This window comes from Cibotium barometz, chromosome 54 (genome assembly GCF_041138505.1).
Source record: "Cibotium barometz isolate CiBa-2024 chromosome 54, ASM4113850v1, whole genome shotgun sequence".
Taxonomy (NCBI): Eukaryota; Viridiplantae; Streptophyta; class Polypodiopsida; order Cyatheales; family Cibotiaceae; genus Cibotium; species Cibotium barometz.
The window spans coordinates 13,999,867-14,024,207 of NC_141099.1; the positions used below are offsets into that span (position 1 = coordinate 13,999,867).

General features: G+C 46.5%; 1 protein-coding gene across 1 annotated transcript in view; it reads left to right on the top strand.

Annotated features, from left to right (window-relative positions):
* LOC147607870 (elongation factor Tu, mitochondrial-like) overlaps positions 1-24,341 on the top strand; it is an 88,444-nt gene that overhangs the window by 58,794 nt on the left and 5,309 nt on the right. Inside the window, exons 5-9 of the mRNA XM_086789958.1 lie at positions 19,209-19,313; positions 19,398-19,488; positions 19,595-19,800; positions 19,947-20,027; positions 20,106-20,168. Coding sequence (XP_086646084.1) covers positions 19,209-19,313; positions 19,398-19,488; positions 19,595-19,800; positions 19,947-20,027; positions 20,106-20,168 — 546 coding nt within the window. The remainder of the gene's footprint in view (positions 1-19,208; positions 19,314-19,397; positions 19,489-19,594; positions 19,801-19,946; positions 20,028-20,105; positions 20,169-24,341) is intronic.

Consider the following 24,341-nt stretch of genomic DNA (forward strand, 5'->3'; position numbering starts at 1 on the left):
CGAAAAGCACTTTCCAAAACTTTTGTACATATGCATTTACCGATTCCTTCTCATTTTGCTTCACCCAATCCCACTTCATTGTTATCTCATTCAATGCATTGGGGAGGCAAGAATTGACCATAGAACCTCTCCTTGAACTCTACCCATGATCTAACAGGATTTGGTGAGAGCTTCTCCGTGAGCCACCAATGGACAGCAGTGCCTTTTATAAACATGCTTACATGCCGGATCATGGATTTCCGAGTGAAATCCTCATCACTGAAAGTAATATCAAACTGGGCAATAAAAGCAAGTGTCTTTGATGCATCATATTTCTCCATGATGTGTTAAACTTCACAGATTTGTCTCCGACTTGACTTTGATGCATGTACCTACATCTCAACATGTTTTCCCCCATGTTTGTCCATTGGGATAGCCCCTGTGAATGACTGGCATCATTTTTGGACCAAAAGGTGATGCATAAGGCATAGATACATGTGCCCTGTAAGCATGAGGCATGGCTGGCCCCTCAACATGCATTGATACATTTTCAGCCGTACCTTCTCCCTCACGAGCACACTGGAAGGCATGAGTGGCATGAGAGATACGCGGAATACCTGCACCAAAAGAAAATTGCAGCCCATGTTGCATGTGCTTTGCATGCACATTTTCAGCCGGCAATGGCATTTGACATACATTTTGACCACTGCCATAAACATTGTTTTCTTCACGGGCTACATAAGGTATTCCTGCATGGCGTGAAGTCATTGATTGTTCCTCTCCCATAGCATGGAGATTCGTCCTCTTAGACATAAGTTCTTGTTCGGGCACCTGTGGGGATTCCAAGACATGTGGGATGGTTGCCTTTTCTGCATAGGCATCCTCGGTACGAGCCAAGTATGCACGTGCTGCATCCCTCGGTTGCATGTGCAACTCTTGAGCAATCATTGCCATTGCATGATCCATATAAGATTCAGCTTTCTTGGTCTCCAAACGGTTATGTACCAATGGATTCTCGCGACGGTAGAGATTCAATTCTTCTTGTTGTGCATGGAGAAGAGCCTGCATACGAGTAAGTTCAATCCTCAAGACTAGGGACTTTTCTTTCTTCATCTTCTCTTTGCCACGGGATGGCTGTCCCACATATTCATGTTCCCTATTGTGCACCACATGAGTTTGCTCATCTTGTAAAGCATTGGAAGAATGCATTTCATTGTCCCCGCCTCTTGTGTTAGCATCTCCAACATTCATTGTATGGCTATCCATAATGTTGTAAGTGTAGAGATAGCTAGTGTTCACGATGATCGTCTCTCACGATTGAAGTGAAAGAGAACCGTATGCTCTGATACCAATGTAACTTCGTTGAACACAATGCTAATCAATACACTTAAATACACTAAGATTTGATGGACACTTGCTCAAATACAAGAAGTAAATTGCTGAATTGACAAGAGACACACAATGAGCCGGAACGGCCGACCTCTCCCTCAAATAAAGTATATTGATCTTGGGAGAATCAAGTACATAGTGTCATGGGCATTTCTGACGAGATTTCCATACCAATGCATATGAATACATCATTGCAAACAAGTGGTTGTCGTTGTAGACTTGCAATCCACACTACTCTCTCAAGTGTCCATGTTCCCTACCATCTGTTCTCTATTGTTCCACCAACACATGGTAGCAATAATCTACAAGAGAGCACGTAGGACAAGAGAACACTACACAGGGTATGTGATCTTGTAATCCGGTTCTTCCCTCCTGCTACTTGCTTCCATATTTAAGCGTAAAAGCTTACCAATAGCAAGTAGAGTCGATGACAGTGGAAGTCTTCGCGATGGAAGTCCTTGGAGTGTTGAGATCTTCGATTTGTCATCTTTCTTCGCGACAAAAGTCTTCAAGAGGATGAAGGGAACCTTGGGAAAGCTTCCCCTATGGTTCAACTTGAGAAAGGAGGGCTGAAATTAGGGTTTTCAGCAAAAGACCAGAAATTACAGCAATAAAGAGAGCTGTTTTGCTGAATTTCAGTCATTGGGAGTGTGTAGAAGAGTGATTAGCATCCGGAATCACTCTTGGAAGCTTGAAAATCACCTTAGCAAGCTTGGAAATGGAGTTGGGAAGGAGAATGTGTAGAAAATGCAGCCCAACAGTCCTCATGGAGAAGGCACCAATCTCTAGAGAGAGGAAGAGGAGTGAGGTGGTGAGTTGTCCAGTGTAGGTGGCAGGCAGGTGCTTTGTGGAGCAAGCTAGACTGGACACATGGCTGGTTACTTCCTTTGTACAAAGGGGATAAGGTCTGGGCGGTGGACATTGGGTTATGTCCACCTCGGGACATCAGTGTGTGTGAACACCGAGCTGGTCATAATTTATAAGTGAGTTTTGGTCGCCCAAAACTTAATGAAGTGTGTACACACTCACTTATAAATTAGTGCTAACTCCTAAGGCTAGGTTTATGACCAATACTTACCACCTATCACATGCCACATAACCATGTCAGCAGACAGTTTCACACGCACGGTTCGCGGCGGGCGGACATCCCCTTACCCGGAACTACACATTGGTCAAGTAAGCATGAAAACAGCATGCAATTTCAATTGCAAGCAAGCACATAAAGATGCTATGCAATGCAGCGTTGGTATGGACATTCCCCGTTCATGAGACTATACCAAAATAGACGTGCTCCAGGCAAGTATACGAGGTACCAGACTCAATGGAACACCAATCCACCAAGCATTTCCGGGCATGTACACGGAGGCACAAGTCCGAACGGAAAGCCAACTCCATAGTATCACATGAGTGGCATCGATCCCTGGCATATACAACTGCCATGGACACCAGTCCAATGTACATACATGATAAGAAAGCACGGGTGGTCCAATTGGGTGGCCAAATGGTGAAATCAATGAGAGGGGGGAACCACCTCCAGCCAGACCCTCTCGCGTGCGTCCTTCACCTCTGGGGATAATGGAGCACTAGTGAGAAGAGATCAGAAAAAATCTGTGGCAATGGGTACACGGGGGGGATTAGAAACAATAGCTCCGTCTTGGCCACACAACTTGCGAATGCCATCTCTCCTCTTGTGGGGACCGGCTATCTCAAAGAAATCCCTTGTAACTCTGTTGACGGCCTGGGTCCAGAAGGAAGCTCTGGCATGGTACCTGTACTCCACCCCCCTGTCCTCTATGGCTCTAATCTCCGTGTGGGCGGCAACAAGCTGACTCTCAATCCATGGGCTATATGGGAAACTGTCCTGAAGCCGCTGTAAAGAAGGTAGACTCCTCCTCAGACTCCTCTTCTGCGCATGAAATCCCTCCAATCTGCATTGGGCTGCCTCCTGTAAGAATTGTTGATCTCCGCAAGCCCACATCCAATGTGCATGCAACAAAGCCTGAAATAAAGCCTAGTCCCGTCCATATCTGCTCTATCTTGCCGCTGATCTTGGGGTCCTGAATGAGGTTGTCTGGAATCCTAGAGCCTGCACGCCTGTCTTGCCTGTAGGGGTCTTCTAAGGATAGAATAATCGGAGTGTGATTTGAAAAAGTAGTGCATGCCAAGATAATAATCATGCCTCCACGGCCGCAAGCCCACTCATTAGCGGACATGCAGATTTCACATTGTGAAGTTTTCATGCGAGTTGCGGCCAGTTGATATTGTGCTAATTCTTTCTATCTTTAGCGGTGCATTTGCCCTATCAACTACTTATTTGCTGTACTAATTCTTTCTATTTGCTACTTTCATTAGTGCTAGGCTTCATTATGGCTGAGTCTGCCATGCATCTCCGGAGATTTGACAGAAACTCAGTACGAAGGGCTTTGTGTGAACATATGCTCTTATGTGTGTGTGTGTGTGTGTGGAGTGCGTGTGTGAGAGCATATCTTGATACAGAGTTCTACACCCACTGTTTGGCACTGATGACGTTAGTGGAGATGTCGTAGTATCTAGTCCATACTATGCATAATGGAGTTGATAGTTATATAGTCTTGTGGGTTGACTACCATGAGTATATAACATGCACATTCCTAAACGGTGAATTTGGGCATGTTCCTCGATTCATCTAGGTATAGAATTCAACCGTATTAGCGAACATGCAGATTTCACATTGTGAAGTTTTCGTTCGAGTTGCGGCCAGCTGATATTGTGTTGATTCTTTCTATCTTTAGCAGTGCATTTACCCTATCAACTACTTATTTGCTGTACTAATTCTTTCTATTTGCTACTTTCCTTCGTGCTAGGCTTCATTATGGCTGAGTCTGCCCTGTAGCTCCAGAGGTTTGACAGAAACTCAGTACGAAGGGCTTTGTGTGAATATATGCTCTTATGTGTGTGTGTGTGCGTGGAGTGTGTGTGTGAGAGCATATCTTGATACAGAGTTCTACACCCACTATTGGGCATTGTCAACTGATGACGTTAGTGGGGATGTGGTAGTATCTAGTCCGTACTATGCAAAATGGAGTTGATAGTTATATAGTCTTGTGGATTGACTACCATGAGTGTATAACATGCACATTCCTAAAAGGTGAATTTGGGCATGTTCCTCGATTCATCTAGGTATACAATTCAACCGTATTAGCGGACATGCAGATTTCACATTGTGAAGTTTTCGTCCGAGTTGCGGCGAGTTGATATTGTGCTAATTCTTTCTATCTTTATAGGTGCATTTGCCCTATCAACTACTTATTTGCTGTACTAATTCTTTCTATTTGCTACTTTCCTTCGTAGTATCTAGTCCGTACTATGCATAATGGAGTTGATAGTTATATAGTCTTGTGGGTTGACTACCATGAGTGTATAACATGCATGTTCCTAAAACGTGAATTTGGGCATGTTCCTCGATTCATCTAGGTATATATATATAAAACTTGTCAAGTCTAGAGAGGTTGGGGCCGATGCTCCTCCTATCCGATCGTGAGAAGCTAAGGCTCCCAAGGATGCACCTAAACTTTGGAAGATGCCAAGGGTCATGTCCCCTAAGTGCCAGTATCGTCTCCTTCCAGGCAGAGTACTTTGCTCTTGAGACTGTGGCCGTGACTTGTCTGTGTATGTCCTCTGTTGTCGGCAAAAGCTGCCCATTGATAGAAATACAAACTCCTCCTTGCGTCCTTGAAGGGCCAAAGGATGGAGACCAGAAAGTGTGCTCTTGCCTGGTAAAATCTTCCCGCATCGGTGGGTGTGCCCCTTAGAAAGGTGATGCTCTTGGAGGAAAAGAATTTTGATAGGTCTCCCAAGTGTAGCTCTATGAAGCTCTCCTCTAAGGATGCCTACCTGTAAGAATGGGGGAGAGGTACTACGACCGAAGTATGCATGGACACAAAAAGCAGCACCTCCAGGCTGGAGGCCACCATCTCCCCGTCGTGGTCTTTGTGGCCTGAGCCTCCAAGCTCCATCCTAGCCAACGGCCATAGATGGGTGAGTACGTCAGTGATGCGAAGGTCGTGAAGATGATGGGAGAGAGTGAACATCTGCTTAGGTGTGAACACTTCCTTATACCTGGATAAGATAAGTGTGACATGTTTCATGTGTGTGTTTGTGAGCATGATTTGTTTGGGTCAAAAGATATGGTTTGTGAGCATGATTTGTTTGGGTCAAAAGATATGGTTGTAAGCCCCAAAATTCATGTACACGGTGTAAGAACATCTCAATCAAATCTTGTTCTCTCTCCTCTCTCCCATGGCTCACCATTTTCATCAATTGGTATTAGAGCTAGCTGTCCGACAGATCTCAATGCCACATCATGCTTTCAGCCCAACCGTCCACTGCCCATTATTTTCGTTGCCTTTGCCGACCATCTGTTTTCATCGCCGCTGCCCGTTTTCACCACCCACTAGGCGGAGTTTATGATAGCATGCTGGCCAAGCTGCTCAGTCGGTTGGGTGGACTAGGGGGGACGGACCTCAGTTGAGCCACCCATGTGCCGGGCGTCACTAGGCACTTAAGGGCCTTGCCTGGACCATACCATTTTTCGAGCCTGGAGTGCTGCTTCACCCCCGTGCCGATTGTTCTTTGCGGCCTGTGACCACGTCCTCTTCGTCAGCACTCACCTATTTCCGCCTTCGTGGCTTGCCGTTGTTACCTGTGACCCGTGTCCACTCGCTCCCTTTCTTTGCTCTTTGCCTGCTTGCACAGCTTCTTCATCCGCGTGTCCATGTGCCTCTTTGCTCTGTTCCTCATGCATCTTCTTCTCCCGCTTGCTCTTTGCATGTGCTACACCTGTGCCTTCGGCCGACAGCTCCATGTTAGATGGTATCTGTTACCACATGTCATCTACCACAATTGCTCTTTGAAGCTGGACACCTCCCACACTCAGAGATACCTACAATACCCCTCCCTCCATGCCATCATTTCTAGCCTTTGAGCTGCCGCTACTTCAACATCATGGCATCATCACTGGCAACAATCAACATTTTTTTTGTTGTTCGATTTCCTACCTAGCAAACCAAGATGCAGCTCCTGCTTATGTCAAAGGGAGTATGGTAGATTGTCTGTGAAGATGACGAAGATCTAGGAGATATTGCTCCAGAAAAACAAAAGGTGTGGCAACAAAGAAATGAGAAAGCCATCGATGCCACACAAGAAATGAGAAAGCCATCACCCTAATTTGCCTAAGGCTTGTAGATTCTTTGGTGCATCACATAGACTTCAAGTCAACAACCAAGCAGATCTAAGTAAAACTAGAAGGTATCTTCGGTAACAAAATCACTAACTCTAAGGTTTTCCTTAAGCTCAAGTTTTATGAAAATGAAGAGTTAAGTGATCTGGCCAAGTTTGAGTCAATGACCCAACAAGTTGCTAGCCTTAAATGTGAACACGAGGATGAAGACAAGGTGGCTGTACTCATTAAGTGTATGAGAGGGGTCACTCGATTTGAGCAGACTCTGGAAATCCTTTGTGTGGCAACAACAAGCTTTGAAGGCCTAGTGGCTTTGCTTCTCGAAACAGATAGAAGAAACAAAGAACAACAAGTGGGCTCGGGCAGCAGTCTTGACTATGACAAAGCTTTTGTAGGAGCACAGAAATGGAGGAGTAATAAGAAGGTTCAATGTAGGTACTACAAAAGGATGGGGCACAAGGAGGCCAACTGCATCAAAAAATTGGAAAAAGAGCAAGAAAAGCATCATGTAAATCTCATAGCTGAAGATGAGGAGGTACCAACTGAAGAAGAAGAAATAGTTGCAGCAACAGCCCAAGTCTCCCTCAATGAGGAAGACTATGACTGAGCATTCTAGTTGTAAGTAAAGGGTTTTGTGCCTTGGAGGTCTCCTCGAAAAAGATTTGTAATAAATGTTTGTGTGTTGTTTGCCTCACTCATAAAAGGCTCCATGTTATCCTTTATTCCTATTAAGAGCAAGGGGGGTGATGAGCAGCTAATTTTGCTACTTCGATCACTTGTTGATTGGAGGACTAGTATGGCATGGGAGGTGCTTATGCAGAGTCAAAAAGGATGTGCACAATCTCCCCCTAACACTGACCCATACATATATATCAAGTCGTTAGGACCGAAGACTACCATGCAGAAAACACATTCCATGCAAGCACTTTGACCTAAAACAATAATATCTATGGAAGAAATTTGAGGATTACTTGTTACTTCGATCAAATGAGATGTCTTGGCCTTGGCCGTCGGACAACTTGCCTTCATATGGCCCTTTTGACTGCAGGAAAACACCTGTCCTTCCTAATGTTTGGAAGGATTTGCTGATGCTGTTGATCCTTTTGTGGATTGGGTTAACCTGAAGACTAGGTTTGGCAAACTTAAACTTTCATTTATGCTTGGAAGCTTGCTTAGAAGTTTGTGTGGTTTGAGGTTTCTCAGAGATGTTCTTTTACGTTTGGCCAGCCATCATCTCTTCATAAATCCTAGCATACCGGATGGCATCCTCCAGTGTCTTGCTATGATTGTTCTTTACCTGGAGCTTGTGTCCTGGTGCCAACCCACGGATAAAAAACCCACACAATGTTGTGGCATCCATGTGTGCTGTATGGGACTGCAACTCTCTGAATCTCTAAATAGGTGTTGAAAGACATGTTCTTCATGTCCAAGTCGGTAAACTTGGCCACAAAATCAAACTCATCCTCCACCTGGAGGAAATCGTTTTCTAAAACAGTGTGTTAAACTTTGCCCAAGTACTTGGTTTATTCTTGAGTTCTCTCCACCATGTCAGGGGTTTCCCTTTTGGGACCCCTAACCATCTGAATCTTTCGAGCTTCTGGGAATGGGTGAAACTCAATGTGTATGTTCAACGGTTGAGCCAAGAGTCAACCACCTCCTTGGTCATCTCCTTTTTCTCACTGGCAAAAATCTCGGGTGCAAATGAAGGAGCTACTGCAGTCAGTCCTGTAGGAGCCGCCGCACCAATCATTGTTTGTTGAAGTACAACCATCGGATCCTGCAAAAGCTGGATCTCTTCTTGGAACTCTGCTCAGAGTTGTGCCATTTGCTCCTCGAAGTGGCACTCCAAGTAAGCTTTCTCAACCCCTTCTACCACCTCTTGCTGCACCTCCAAGTGTTCCGTTGACCCTTGAGGATGGTCCTCCTCATGGTCGGAAACATCATCACTGAAGTGGAGTTCTGCCGCCATGGTAAAAAGAGAAATAGAAAGAAAGAAAAGTTTGCTGTTGCAAGATACCTATGTGACCGATTCTGAAATTCAGAAAATCCGGGGAGAAAACATACGTTTGACTTGAGAAACTAGAGAAAAGCATGCAAAACAAGGTGACCCACCTGTACTCCACACACGAGATGAAGAACCGGCTGAGAATCTCACAACGGGCTGCCATCAGTCGATTTCATCACGGGCTGAGTACAAGTGGTCTAAGGCCTTACCTTTTATGGCCAAAAAAACACTTACGTGCTTTTTCCTCAAAAAAACTAGGCCTTCAATAATTGGGCGCTAAAAACTCCCCCCCTGCTCCTTTTTCTTTTTTATAACAAAAATATCATAACTGTTTATTTAAAATAAACATAATCCAATAGATGGCTTTAAAATATGGTTTTTCTGCCCAAAAAACAGCTCGCCACCTCCCTGCTTTCTCTCTCTCTGTGCCCTGCCCTGCCCTGCCGTCCGCCTGTTCTGTCCATATGCGTCAGCCCTTACGCCTGTCCGTTGGCCTGTACAGTCTATCCAGACTGTACGACCTGCTGGACAGCCTGTTCCCAGCGTTGTAGAGGCTGCTGTGCATCACCACTGGTTGCAACTTCTGCCCGGCTGCTGTCTGCGCATCTTCTGCTTGGCTGTTGGCACCCAGATCAGAGCAACATCTAGCCCTAGTAGACAGCCGCCTGCTGCACTCACGGAACCTGCACATGGTCGCTTTTTTTCTGCACGTCTGGCTGCAAGCGCTGACATAACAGAGAGAAAACCTAGGGTTTCCTTCCGAAAAACAGGGGTTTCCCGGGACAATTTCACCTACATGCATTCATACAAATCTCCCCTTTCTCCCTCCTCTCAGAATCCACATAAATCTTATCGTGCCAACAAAACCCTAAAAAACCACCGACTTGTTGCAGATTCACAATGCAGATATGCTGATCAAGATACTTGGCTCAGGCAACCTTGAAAAATACAAACGACACACAAACCTTGCTTTTTCCCGCCTTTGCGATTAGGCTTGCTCTGATACCGACTTGGAAGGACTTCTCCCAAGGATCTCCGATTAGAGAAACCAAATAAAAGGGGTGCAGGCAGGCTCACCACCCAAACAAAGGTTCGCGTCCGCAAACCTCCCCCAAGCTAGGGGCTAAGGCTCCACTCCCACGAGTCCATGCCAGTTAGCCCTGGCATCCCATACCACGAGTGCTTGCCCACATGGGTCCTCGGCAAGACTACCAGTGATCTGCCATGTCCATGGTAGGAGTAAGCCTCTTGGTCTAGGTCCACAATGAATCAATAATAACCCAAGACTCACTTATATAGTGCTTATTGTTGTGATAAATAACATTCTAATCATAAATAGCCAATAACATAACCTTGGATTTATTAAATTTGAACCTTAGCCACTTGGATCGGCTTGCTTTTCCTTTCCTAATCCCAGAGCTCACCTAACCTTGTTGGATTAGTTCCTAATCTCAAGGGTTAGTGCTAGGTACATACCATTGGTGGGCATGTGCATAGGGAGAGGTAGAGAGAGAAAAAACAAAACTTCAAAGAGAGTATATGCACGACTCAATGATGATTCTATTGATATGATTGAAGTGATTGTAGTTGACCAAGTACAATGCTTTTTGTAGGCTTGAGAGTAGCCTTATCTTTTGACACATACACATGACACATGTCAACACACACTTCTTTTTTTTTTTTGATGAAAACCATTGTTTCATTATAAATGCAATGTACATTCATAGCCGCCCCAACATGGAGCAGCTACTGCGGGAAAACTAGAAACAATGATAAAACACGTCACACACACACACACACACACTAATGACGTGTGACACACTTATCTTATCCACATATAAGGGGGTGTTCACACCTAAGTAGGTGTTTCACACACACATACATATGAATAAGGACTCTTACACACATAGGATGGTTACACATGAGATGACAAAGATGTGAAGCTCCGAAATACCCAACAAACCCCCCTTAGGAGCGACGGAGGTGAGATTCAAGTTTTCAACACACAAAGGAAGTAACTCTTCTAACTCCATCACGTGCTGCAAGGGAGCGATCTAGCCATGCACACCTCCCATGCCATGTTAATCCTCCAATTAACAAATGACCGAAGCAACAAGGCCAGCTCTTTGTCACCCCCCCCTAGCTCCTCACAAGGATTATAGATAAGAAACCTTACACAAGGTGGTGAAAACCCAAACACTGACATTGAACATTTATTGCAAATCATTTTTGGGGGACTACTTGGGCAGAATACCCATGACACTTACACACATAAATACAAAACATAGATAACGATGGGGATTTTAGACCCCCCTTTTCGGGAATGCTGGTGGAGACACTGATTTCTTGTGGTGATTCTAGTGCTGAAGCACCCTCCATGGTGTTGCGAGAACTTCAATCAGTGTGATAGGCTTTCAAATTGAAAAACCCCAAATTTTTGAATTTGTAGAAGCTTCAAGTTCGAAAATGCTGGAGTGTTTAATTAGAGAAAGATTACCTAATTTTTGGAAAAGCACTATTTTTTTTAAATGTTGCATAACACCTACAAGCTGTTGTGTGGTGGGGAGGCAGTGGGAGCAAGGTGTTGCACTAGGAGAAGGCGGGTAGTTCGGGTGGAATGAGCAATGGGCTGGTGTTGTCGAGTAAGTTGCTAATGGCGATGGGACTCTATAAGCGGCATTGGGGGACGTGTTTAAAAGCCTTTTATTAAGGCTTTTGGTAAGCCTTAAGCCTTTACGCCAATGTGGTTGGTCTCACAACAGCCAGTGCACAACATGCGACACACGCCCAACGACCGGTACACAACTCCAATAGCTGGCTCTGAGCTGGAGCAAGAGGCGGCACATGCCTTCCAACAATCAAGGGTGCACTCAAGTGGCCACTGTCAGACAAGCGCAGTAGGGACACACCAACCAACGAGCGAAAGTAGCAACGCAGAGGACCGTTGAGCTGAGATACCATTTTTTGGTATTAGGGTTAGAGAGTCGCATAGGTGAGTTACAAGGGATCAAACATATCCATGGTGGGCGTGTGTGTGTGTGTGTGTGTGAGAGAGAGAGAGAGAGAGAGAGAGAGAGAGAGAGAGAGAGAGAGAGAGAGAAGAAGAAGAAGAAGAAGAAGAAGAAGTAAGTTGTATTAACTTCTTCAAAAGGCCAAAATGACCTATGAGACCAAAAGGTTACATCATATCCATGAGGTACATCATCCTGGGTACAAAATAGTAGTAAAGAAAGATAACAAAAATCTAGAACTATAAAATCTGATCTAGGTACATGAGCAGAGAGCTCTCATATCACCCTAATACATCCCTCATGGGCCGCTGTGACATGGTGCTCAAGGTGGTAAAACTGAGCTAGCGCGAGAAGGTCTTGCGATGATGGGAGATGATGGCCCAGATCCTCTTGTGGTGGCATGGCCATGGGGTCAGGGGCGTCGATCTTTGCATAACTCAGTGGCTCTGTCGAGTGTCACACCTCTCTGTCAAGCTCCTGCACTAGGCTGTGGTTTGGGTGTGATGGGTGGATCGGCCCGCGGAGTGCTGGTATGGAAGAAGTCGGTGGGAGCTCTCTGTGCTGGTCCTCGAGCACGTACAACTGATCTGGATCTCACTAAGGACTCCTTGTGTCTATGGAACTCTAGAAGAAAAATTCCCAGGCATCTCTAATCCAGGAAGTCCATGATCCTCGAAAGTGGTCCGAACCCAGCTCGGAAGAGGTAGTGGAACCTCCCCCGAATCTCATAGTATACATGGCATCGGCATATATAATGATCCTCTGTCTCGGGTTCTGTGTGACAAAGCTGGCATATCCTGTCCTCTGGTGCGGTCGCCCTGGGCCCATATCTGGCAGTCTCCACTCTCAGCCGGTGGGACGAGGTGCGGAGCTGGCCGATCGTGCATCTCACCCCAAAGGATAGGTGTGTGTCCTTGTAGCATGGGCGGATGATGAAACCATCCTCTGCCAGCCATAGGAGGTGATCTCTGTAGAAGGCCATCTTCGTCCCCAGTGGACGACTAGGTGAACTCCATGTCCTCTAAGTATCCAGTATGACAATGTCCTTCTTGATAACCTTGTTCTGCTCTATGCGGCTTAGAGCATGGGCCTATGAGACCAAAGTGATACAATAATGTCCATGGCATATCTCATCATGGAATGGAAAATAAAATAGAAAGAAAACCTAAACATAGCTATCTCACTAGGGTGATACAAAACTGTCCATGGAAAATAAAATAGAAAGAAAACCTAAACATAGCTATCTCACTGGGGTGATACAAAACTGTCCATGGAAACTCATCATGGAATACTAAGAACATAAAAACATGAGAGCAGCATTAGCTCCGAATAGATGGTATACCACTCTCCAAAATATCAAGCATGGGGCTAATGAGTATGGCCGAGAGGTCTCCCTCAACTATGTCACGTGGAAAGGTAGCTCGATGGTGGTGGAGCATGTCTTGGATCTGGAGCTGATAAGGTGATCGTGGCCGATGGGGGGGCCGGGGCGTCGGGCACGCTGGAGTGCGGAGGCTTGGTCCGAGGCAACTCCTCTCGGGCGAGGTAGGTCCGGAGCAGCTCGTGGAGGGTCCACAAGATCCACTATATTGGTGTCCTCCACCTCTTGGGTCCGGAAGAAACTGGTGATGGTTGGCTGGCGAGGGAGGGGGCCGAAGCTCTCTCAAGAAGGTGTCCCTGTGTTTGTGGAGCTCAAGAAGGAAGAGGCCGAGGCAACGCTGGTCCTGGAAGTCAATGATCCTCGAGAGTGGACCAAATCCCTCACGAAATAGACAGTGAAACCTCCCGTGGATCTCATAGTATATTGGGCAGCGGTATATGTAATGCTCCTCTGTCTCGACCTCTGTGTGGCATAATCGGTAGATCCTCTCCTCTCTGGGTCTCCGTATGTGCTTCCTGGCTCTGAAGATGCGCTCATCTCTACCTGTCTCCACTCTGAGGAGGCAAGATAAAACCTGTATCTGACCAATGGCAATCCGCATGGCATGGGACATGTGAGCACTCAAGGAGCCTGGCTGCTAGATGAATCCATCCTTAGTGAGTGTGAGGAAGTGATCTCTGTAGAGGTGCATCTTTGTGGGGAGCTTTGAAGGTGTGATCCATGTGCAATGGGTATAGAGGCTGAGAAGATCTAACCGGATAACCCAGTTGGTATCCTCATGAAAGAGCTGGAGAAAAGGGGAGTCCAAACTGTACTGAAGGGGGGGTAGGCGGTCCATGCGGAGCCCATATACTGAGAACCAAGTGGAAACTAGTGCATACCATACTCCAGAGTAGCCCTCAAGTGCTAGCTGTCTTGAGGACTTGTAACTCGCGGCGAGCCACGTACTCCTCCTTATGTGCGGGTCTCGCCTGAGAAAGTTGACTCCCACTCATACTCGGCTATGTATGGTAAGCCCCTCTCAAGGCTCTGACGAGTCTCCAGCTCCTGTAGTCTGGTAGGGTCGTCTAGATCGAGTAGTGGGACTTGTTTCCTGTCTTGGCATTGAAATCCTCGAGCAGGAGGACTTCCCCCAGCTATGAGAACTCCATAATATCCCCATATAATGGTAAGTACGGTGACTGGCCATGCTGTGCGGCATAAGGGGAGTGGCGTGGTGCAAAATAACACATCAATGTGGATGACTATGTCACTGCTAAGCAGTAGCTGCACCCAAAGATACCGTGCATCCTCGTCCTTCTGGACGATGCTGAGAATCTGTCGAAGATGGGATCTAAAAAGGACAGCTATCCCTCCAGAGGCACGTACTCCTCCTGATGTGCGGGTCTCGCCTTAGAAAGTTGACTCACTCATACCTAGCTATGTATGGTAAGCCCCTCTCAAGGCTCTGATGAGTCTCGGCATAAAAAATGACATCCTTGCCTGCGAGAATCTCGCTCAAGCCTCTTGGATTCGACCACAACATGCCATTGCAGTTCCATACTGCCAACCTTAGATGTTTGGTCTCATAGACCCTGCGTCCCTATTTGGGATGGCGCTCAGTGTGATAATGACCCTACCATCTCTGTTGATAGCCCACTTGCCTTCTCTACGGGCCTCATGAATTGTCACCATCAGCTCACGCCAGTGTGCCACCTGTGGTGGGGTGAGATCATCTCCCATGTACACCTATTTGCCCGCACTTGAGGACAGCCCGCCTGTCTAAGGCGGCTTGTCTGCTAGTGGCATCAAGGAATCTAATGATGAGGGGCCGCTCTCGTGTCATATCCTTGCCTGCCCTCCATGTATCTGCAAAGGGGGGAGGGGGGGGTGAGGGGGGCGCGATCCCATCCACTCCTAGCATCTGGCAAAGCATCATGGCATCCTCCTTGGGGGAAGCCGCCCCTCCCCCTTGTAGCCCCTGCACTTGCACATGGAGGGCCCTATCCTTCATGCGTTTCTCCTGTATGATGCTCTGTGGGGGTTTGTGCTTCTTCACCACCTCCACCCAATCTTTCTTAGTGGTCTGTAGTGCTTCCCGCAGCTTATCACTCGCAGCTTTCAACTGTTCCAAGTCAGTCCTTAGACCCTCCTGAATATTCAGTTCCCACTGTATGGTCCTTGACCATAGCCTTTAGGGCTTCCATTTTTGCCTGGGGTTCCCCTATCACTGGGGCAGCCTCTGGCATTCCTTGTTGCAGCTGGGTCTTTTTTAACATCTGAATCACCTTGAGAAAACAATACTTCAAAGAGAGAGAGTAGATGCATGCCTCAATGATGATTCTATTGATATGATTGAAGTGATTGTAGCTCACCAAGTACAATGCTTTTTGTAGGCTTGAGAGTAGCCTTATCTTTTGACACATACACAGGACACATGTCAACACACAACACACACACACACTAATGACATGTGCCATACTTATCTTATCCACATATAAGTGGGTGTTCACACCTAAGTAAGTGTTCACACACACATACATACGAATAGGGACTCTTACACACATAGGATGGTTACACACGAGATGGATGATGATAAAGCGTGGTGCTCATGCTAGATCAAGTGTGTGGAGTGGAGAGACTCAAAAAGTACAAGAAAAAACTCTTGCTTATTAAGTTGCTTATGCATACAACTAGGCTTTGCTCTCATACAAAATGCCTCATGGCCTCACCTTTAAATAGGTGGGCAAGTGGACCTCAAGTCCATTCACACTCACACCCTTCTCTCACCCTTCTACATAACCTTAGTCTCTTAATACCCCCCCTCAATCCCAACTATGGAAGGATGGAATAGGTGGTATTGGACATAGGATGCCTTTATAACAATAGGCATACAAGGCTTGAATATAGGTGTGGTTATCTAGGAATTACAAAAGAGTTCCTAGAGCCTTAGAGGCTAATACATTGATGCCATCTAAGTCTTTATTTGTTGTCGATGAAGATGTACACCTCAATGATGGTGCACCCCACTCTTTGTGTTTGCTTGACTTCTTGTAGATGACATGCTTGAGAGATACATGCCATTGTTTCCACCATACCTTGACCATTCCCACACAATGATCATAAGCAGGCTGCCACCATTGCTTAAGTGGTTTTGCTCTAGATGGTCCTCCAACATGCTTTATGCTTCCTTGAATACCATATCTCCTCCATGGGTAATGAGGTAGATTTAAATCGGAAAGGGAAAGGGAGGGTCTTACCACTTGCCTTATGCATTGGTCAAGGGCAGTGTCTACTCCACAATTACAATAGCTTTTATGTATGTTGGTTAAATGATACCCTTTAGGGTTTGAAGTTACAAGCTTAATGAGTAATTGGTTGAGGTAAATACTCAAACAAATAAGGTTTATCATCTTTGGCTCAAGAAGGAGAGGGCATAGCTCATAATGTTGCCAATGCCTCTTACAAAAGTAATGCCAAAAGATGCTTAAAATCATGACAACCAATAAGGTAGAGCATTTAAGGATTCTATGCTCAACCTTACAACTCATCTTATACGATGAAAGTGCAGAATATACAGCGGAATAACATTCCTTGGGCTTGGGAAATGAGAACATATGACTTATGGCTTGCCTATGCCTCTTACAAACAAGGGCCTCAAGGATAATACACATAAACATTGAAGATGAGCACTTAATGTACATGTGCCCAACTTTAAGAACACTCAAAAATCTGAGTTTTATGATGAAAAACCAGAATTCTTCAACCTCTTTGGGTGATGGGATGAAGACACTTGGTTCATGGTTGCACCATTTCTCTTTGGAAGAAACGGGTTCACGACGATGAAGACTTGAAATGTAGCACTTATGGTGTGTGCTCGGCCTCCATGTTGATGAAGAAGAGTCTCCTTAATGTAAATGACCTCCTCCTTTGATGGTTAAGACCACCTTAGTGTTAAGCAACACTTTGGTTGATGATTAATATCACCATTAGTGTGTATAAAACACAATTAGTGCTAAAAAGTACATTTTTAGTATAAAATAACACTTATTTTGGTGATTAACTCACCATTAGTGTTTAATAACACTATTAGTGTTTAAGAACACTTTAAAATAACCTCCCTTTGCTGGATTAACAGATTAATTAGTGTTAAACAACACAATTAGTGCTTAAAAGCACACTTTGAAAGCTTTGAAAGCTTAAAGTTTGATGTTGATGTTGAAGCTTGACGGGCATGAGGCTTATGGCTACCTCATGTGGATGGAATCTCTTCAAAACCAAGAGAAATCTCAGCAACAAACATTTACTTCATCATATGATTGATTAGAGGGAAGGAGGAGATGATATGAGCAAGAAAAATCACCAAAAATCAAGCTTTAATGGAAGCTTGAGGGGAAGAAAAAATGGCGCCTGGTCTTTTGCTGATTGCCGGCGCGTTGCTGCGTGGTTGGAGCTCAAATCAGAGCTGTGAGTCCTCCATTCAATGGGCTACCATAGCCCTAATATGGCTTGGCTTATTGTGGCCCACACGCGTGGTATTACTGTACGACCAGCGCAAGAAGCAGAGAAAACGCCGATTTGCTGCAGAGATAATGCCGCGGCGGATACACGAGTAATCACCAAATTGGCTGTACGTTTAGAAGCGCCCACGAGTCCTCTTCATCTTGCATGTTGACATCTCCATGAGATTTTGTCTCCATAGGCTGCTGGAAGGCCTCCAATGGAAGAGGGTTGAGCTCCACACAAGAAAGATAAGCTAAAAGTGGATATTTTTGACCTATTCTACACCACAAGTGGTTCAAATCACCTAAGCTCTAGATACCATGATGATAAAACGTGGTGCTCATGCTAGATCAAGTGTGTGGAGTGGAGAGACTCAAAAAGTACAAGAAAAAACTCTTGCTTATTAAGTTGCTTATGCATACAACTAGGCTTTGCTCTCATACAAAATGCCTCATGGCCTCACCTTTAAATAGGTGAGCAAGTGGACCTCAAGTCCATTCACACTCACACCCTTCTCTCACCCTTCTACATAACCTTAGTCTCTTAATAATGGACACAGACGTGAAGCTCTGAAACACCCAACAATGACCTGTCCCACAAAAGTTGGGATCAAATGATTACAAAAGGAAGTGATCTTGCCTATTTGTAGGCTCCTAATTACGCGTATGTTGGAGTTGGCCAATGCAACAGTTGTCGACCAGGTCCTTGGACACATAAAATGCAAAAATAGGCATAAAATACTAAACTGCCAGTACATGTCCTCCATCTTCTTTCAAAACTGCCTTGGGTAAAATCCCTAACATTAATCTTGGCTGTTTTTTTCCCCAAAAGGTGCCTGAACACAGCCTAAAACTGGGGATTAGCATTTCCACATGTTGTGCATGTGACAAGGATGCTGAGCTCTGATACTAATTGTTGGTTGCCCAAGTGAGAGAGAGAGTCCACGAACAAGAGCACCCGCAGAATGGAAGAGAGGATGGCGTACAAAAAAGCACACATGCACATAGATAGTTGACAAAGAAGCCTCACGTATGTTTACATAATACAAGCTTTGGAGGTACATGCATGTATAAGCGACCTAACTTGTGCCAAGTGTCAACAATGCTAAGTGAGTGTGTACTAAGGTTATTAACCCTTTTATTGCTAACCCTATAAATGTGTGTGCCCCTAGCGCTAATTCCTAACTCCCTAACACATGTACCACTACTAAATGTGCATCTCTCTCACAATGGTGTCCGACCAAATGGTGACATATCTCTATATTTTAAATTAATATTATATGATATAATAATAATAATAATATATATATTTGTGTGTATGTGTGTGCGCGTGTGAAGAACTTGAGACACACACACACACATTCATATGTGTGTGTGCATGAAGGTAAACTTCTAAGTTTTAAACTTCATTGGACCTTGGTGAAGTAATTCAGCTTTTGTTTAGGCCCCTTTACACATGTATTCGTCCATCCAAAATCTGTCTACCCAGGCCCACGGTGGGTATTCTGTTGGCCTGGCAGGGCAGTGTTGCCCTATCTCATCAGAGATGCTGGGTGCCCAAGGATTTTGACGCTTGTTTTGTTTGTCAGCTATGCTGAGTTCCATGGTGAAAGCGTCCACTAGTCCACTAAGTAACTAGAAACGCTGTCTGATTAAGACCCTGACTTGATCATTGTCATCTGTCTTTTCAAGGAAAGGCTCTTTGTATTTTCTACTAATTGGTGTCTTTTTGCACTTGATTAAGAACATGATTACTGGAGCAGCACAAATGGATGGTGGTATTCTTGTTGTGTCTGCACCCGATGGGCCCATGCCCCAGACTAAAGAACACATTCTGCTTGCTCGCCAGGTATTTGCTGTTTTGATTCCTGTATACTGTCCCTTTGTATCAATATGCACAGCTTATGCTCGTTTTTGTGATTAACTGGCTCAGGTAGGTGTGCCATCATTGGTATGCTTTTTAAACAAAGTGGATGCAGTTGATGATGAGGAATTATTAGAACTTGTTGAAATGGAATTGAGAGGTATTCCTAGTTATCTGTGACTTCTGTCATCACATTGCTTGTTTTTTCTTTTTTTTGGGCTTAGAGGCATTGCTCATTGTTTGGTGATGTTATTGGATTGGTACAGAGCTGCTTTCTTTTTACAAATTTCCTGGAGATGATATCCCTATAGTGAGGGGCTCTGCCTTGGCTGCCTTGAATGGCACAAATGAAGAGATAGGGAAGAATGCTATACTAAATTTGATGAAAGCTGTGGATGATTATATTCCAGAACCTAAGCGGGCACTGGACAAGCCTTTTCTCATGCCCATCGAGGATGTTTTTTCCATTCAGGTACTCAAGGGTTTGGACCTCAAAGGGTACAAACTTTTTGTGTGTGTGGAAAATGTCAATATAAGGTTTGCATGTGTTGAAGGATTTGTAATCACCATGGGGACGACCATTCATGTAAAAATACTTTCTGCTGTTATTTATGTCAGGGCCGTGGAACGGTTGTGACTGGACGTGTGGAGCAAGGTGTTATTAAACCTGGCGATGAGGTTGAAGTGGTTGGCTTGAAGGTAACCTAGTTGGAAACAAGTTTTTGCTTTTGTTAGATGTTTATAGGTCTATTCACTATGCTTGTACATCCCTTGCAGGCAAATCTAAAGTCGACTGTAACAGGCGTAGAAATGTTCAAGAAGAGTCTAGAAAATGGTCAGGTACTGTGTTTTCTTGCAAGTCACCACTTTGCCGTATTAACTGGTTTTGGTGATTTTGATGAGGTGTATCACACCATTTTGGGATTTTACACTCATTTAGCTTTATGGATAGCCACCTGGAATTGCAATGACACTTTATGGATGGATCCAAGAGGATTCTCGGAGACCTTTACATGGCGGGACATCATCTGCGACAGAGACACATACCAGAGCTGTGAGAGAGGTTTGCCATAGGTTATAGGGTATGTATGAGAGTCAGCATGCAGAGAGGATTCTAGGTCATGTGAAGTTGTCGAATGGTTTTGGGGGGGGGGGGGGGGGGGAGGGGTGCGTTGCGGCCCTCTTCAAGCCACATTCCTGCACCATACTTACATTGGTCCAGAAGAATGAGGAAGCCCGGTATATGTAGATGCATTTATGCTTGCTAGGGCTACACATAGTATGCTATTTTTGCCGGATACATATGTGTAGGCCACGTGCTGAAGCGAGAAAGCAAGAAAGCGAGAAAGCCTACACGTTTGAAGCGAGAAAGCCTACACGTTTGAAGCGAGAAAGCAACGGGACAAGTCATTGTGCACCAAGAAGAAGTTCCAATGCCTAACTCGTTGTAAAAAAGTGGGTGGTTTTGGTCAAGTGTGAGGATAACTTCTACCAATCTTTTTTGACTCGCAAGCGGCTTGGATGGAGAATAGTCCCCATCCGAGCGACTATGAATCTGCCCACCCGGCGTGCTGCAAGAATCTCGAATCAGGCGCCAGTGGCTGTCCCATGGCGACTGCCTCCCGCTCAGATCGAGCATCCTCGTGTATGCATACATATCCAGGGTCGCGTGCTAAGTCTGCCACTATGCGAACCACCAAATGTCGAATCCCGGAGGCATCCACACTCCCGGTATCAAAGAAAAAATGAGCCAACTCCCATAGTCGGCCTATCACGTTTGTCACCTCCAGATCGCTCACATGGTGAGAAAACTCAACTGCCTGAGTCTTCAAAATGCTAAGAGCGAGATCCAGAGTCCACTCCCAGTCGCTAGGGCCATAGAGAGGGAATGAGAAGGCCACCGCTGAATCAAGTGCCTCCTCCCCTCGGGCCGGAGGTATCACTACATGAACTCTGATGGGTGCTGACTCATGGGGGCCCTCCGTTTCAAAAAGCCGTGTGAAGGAGTAATCAAAAGCCTCCGAGCGCTGTCTAGTGTCGAGACGACTGAGCCGACTGGGGATAGAGGATATTCGTGAAGCCCGAATCGGCATGGTAAGTCTCCTCTGCGGTGCTCAAGCAAGGTCGGTGCTCATTGTCCGCCGGACTGCAGGTGACCGCCAGGGAACTGCCAGGGCCTCGTGGGGAGCTGAGGCGAGCGGGGGGGGGGGGGGGGGGGGGGGGAGGAGCGGGGGGAGAAGGGGGTGGAGAAGGAGCCGCTGCCAAAACCGGAGCAGGAACGGGAGGAGGCGAAGGTGGAAGCGAGGCGGGAGGGGAGGGTGGGGGCGAAGGAGGGGGTGCTGGCATCTCCTGGTCCTCAGTCGGCGCTGGGGTCTCCTCCTGGAGGGTAGCCAAGCTGTTCCTCATGGGAACCCAGTGATGCTGAGACTGTGGCTGCTGCTGCATCGGTCTCTGGGCGTGCTGCTGTGGCTGTCTCCCTCGACGGCGCCCCTGTCCAGGCTGCCACTCCGAGGTCTTTGTGGGCTGAGCAGGTGTCCCGGAGGTTGCTTGCCGAGCCGCATCTGTGGGCGGGCCATCGGGGGCCTGCTGCTGCGGTGAAGGTCGGGGTCTCCTGCGAGGGCAGCAGGCCTTGGCCATGTGGCCGACCTGCCTGCAGATAAAACACTGGTTCGGGAGCCCCGAAAACTCCACTCTCTGATCAATCCATCCCCCCCCTATCCTAGGTAGCCGAATGACCTTCGGAAGGGAGGAGATGTCAGGAACCAAAACTCTGACCGAAGGTAGCCCAGCTGCTCTAGCCACCACTGAAGCTGCTGTGGGGCCAGTCTCAAGCACCGAGCCCACCAATGCTCCTAGCCTAGAAAGGAGCGGAAGGTATTCACGGCGGAGTCCATGGAAGCAAACTGTAACATGAAATAGGCGCTCTCCCTGCTCGGCCGCTGCTGGGTCAAAGCCATGCTGCCAAGGTTTGAAGAATGCCCGAGCGCCCCTGATGTCAAGGGGACTCATGGCTAGGACCTGGGCCACGCTTTGGGTTGTCTCGAACTCAATCTGGTAGTGTCCACGGCCCAGTAACTGAACGTCCAGGATCTTGCCCACATCTGCAAGAAGGCGGGCCTGGAGAAGATCCCGGATCTCCCCTCTGCTGGGGCGAGTGCCGACTATACGGCAGATGGTGGAATGTGCCTGGAGGCGTTCCACCTCTGCGGCGAGGCTCCCTTCCTCTTCTGGCGAAAGAGAAAGCCTGATGGGGGTATCCTCAGGGGCGGGCGAGGGGGCTACGGAAGAGTCCCTCTGAGGTGGGGCGGGAGGAGCCTCCATCAGAGTCTGAAGCTATGTCGATTCGATGGGGCGGAGCGAATGTGGAGAGTCCTTCAAGAACCGAGCTGCACACAAAGGGCGGAGGGGGAAGGCAGAAGGCAGAAGGCAAAAAACCCCAGGGGGTGGAAAAAAAAAAGCAGAAAGAAGGGGGGGGGGGTAAGGCGGCGACAAAGAGAACCCGGGGGGGGGGGGGGGGGGGGGGGGGGGGGGGAGCAACGTGAAAGGGGGGTGGGGGGGAAGAGAGGGCGGAGGTTGGCGGAGGGGGGCGGGGCGTTGAAGAAGGGAGGGGGGCGCGAAGGAGAGGAGCAGGGGGCGGCGGGCGCAAGAAAACCGGGGGGGGGGGGGGGGGGGGGGGGGGGCATACGCGCGGGCGGTAGAAACACAGGGCAGGCGGGGTTTAGGGTGGGAAGGGGGGAGGGCGTGCAAGCAGCAGCACGAGCAGGGGGGGGGAGCGGAAGCTTCAGCGAGCTCTTTTTTTAGTGATACACATACATATATTGTTGAATCCAAAAAGTACAACTTTCAAACAAGGTAGTACTTAACCAAAAAGGAAGCATAGTCATTGGAGGATTTGTCAAAAAGCATAGCTCAAGCTATGGCAAAAGTATCCTCATGTAAAAGAATTACTCCACGAAAAATCGTCGATAATAATAGACGATCTCAAAGCTCCTAACTCTCCCTCATACTCATTTGGTTCGAAGCCAATGTACCTTGTTTGATTTCGTTGCTCAGACTCATCCTCCAAATCACTCAAAATTATCAATTTGTGCAGTGAAGTGACTCGTGGTCACACAGAGGCCACACTATCCACAAACAAGGAAAGACGGTAATTGCTCTGGGGTGTCGTGTAAAATGTGGGGACAAAGAACCTGATCAAGCTGAACCTTAACACCGTCTTTAACTCTGCACTTTGGTTTTGTTTCTTTCGAGGGCCATCCTCAAAGCTAGGAAGAAGATTAGGAATGCTCTCCAAATTCTCATGTCCAACCGGAGGTGTCACCGAAGAGAATCTAAAGCAGGAGTTTCTGCCCATTCTCCCAAAGATATCTGTAAGCTAGATCTCTGGGGTTTTCTGCATATACTTGAGCAAGATTCCCAAAGATGTCCATAACATCTCTAGCTTGAGTCACTTTGCCCTGGAGAAGCCTATTGACATAAGGATCCCGTCTATAGAGTGTTATTAAGGCTTTTTTGTCAGCCAATCACTTTGAAAACTTATCCAATACCTCACAAAAGAACTGCTGCTAGCTGTCAAGAGTCTTTTGGAAGTCAGCAAACATCTGCTCAAAAAGCTTGTATGGATCGTAACCCAACAAGGCTGACCTGTCCATGATATAGCTATCAAATCCGGTTTCCACCAAGATCTTTCCCTTTTTAAAGAGTTACTAACAAGCCTGCTCTGCTAGAAAGGTTGAGCTCTGATACCAATGAAACCTATCAGGGAAATTGAGGACAATAGATAGACACTTTAGTTCCAGACACAAATTTTGAAACACAACGGAAGAACCACAAACAACACCAAAACATAGCACTGTAGGAACTTCTTTATTCACAGTAGAAGCTTTTACAACAAACCAAGGTGTGGGTGCAAACTTGCACCGGATTTAAAACAACGCTTCAGCAAAGACTCTTGCTCAAGATAAAGATACAAACAACACACCAAGAAGCTTTCCAAAGGTTGCAGTCAGCGTT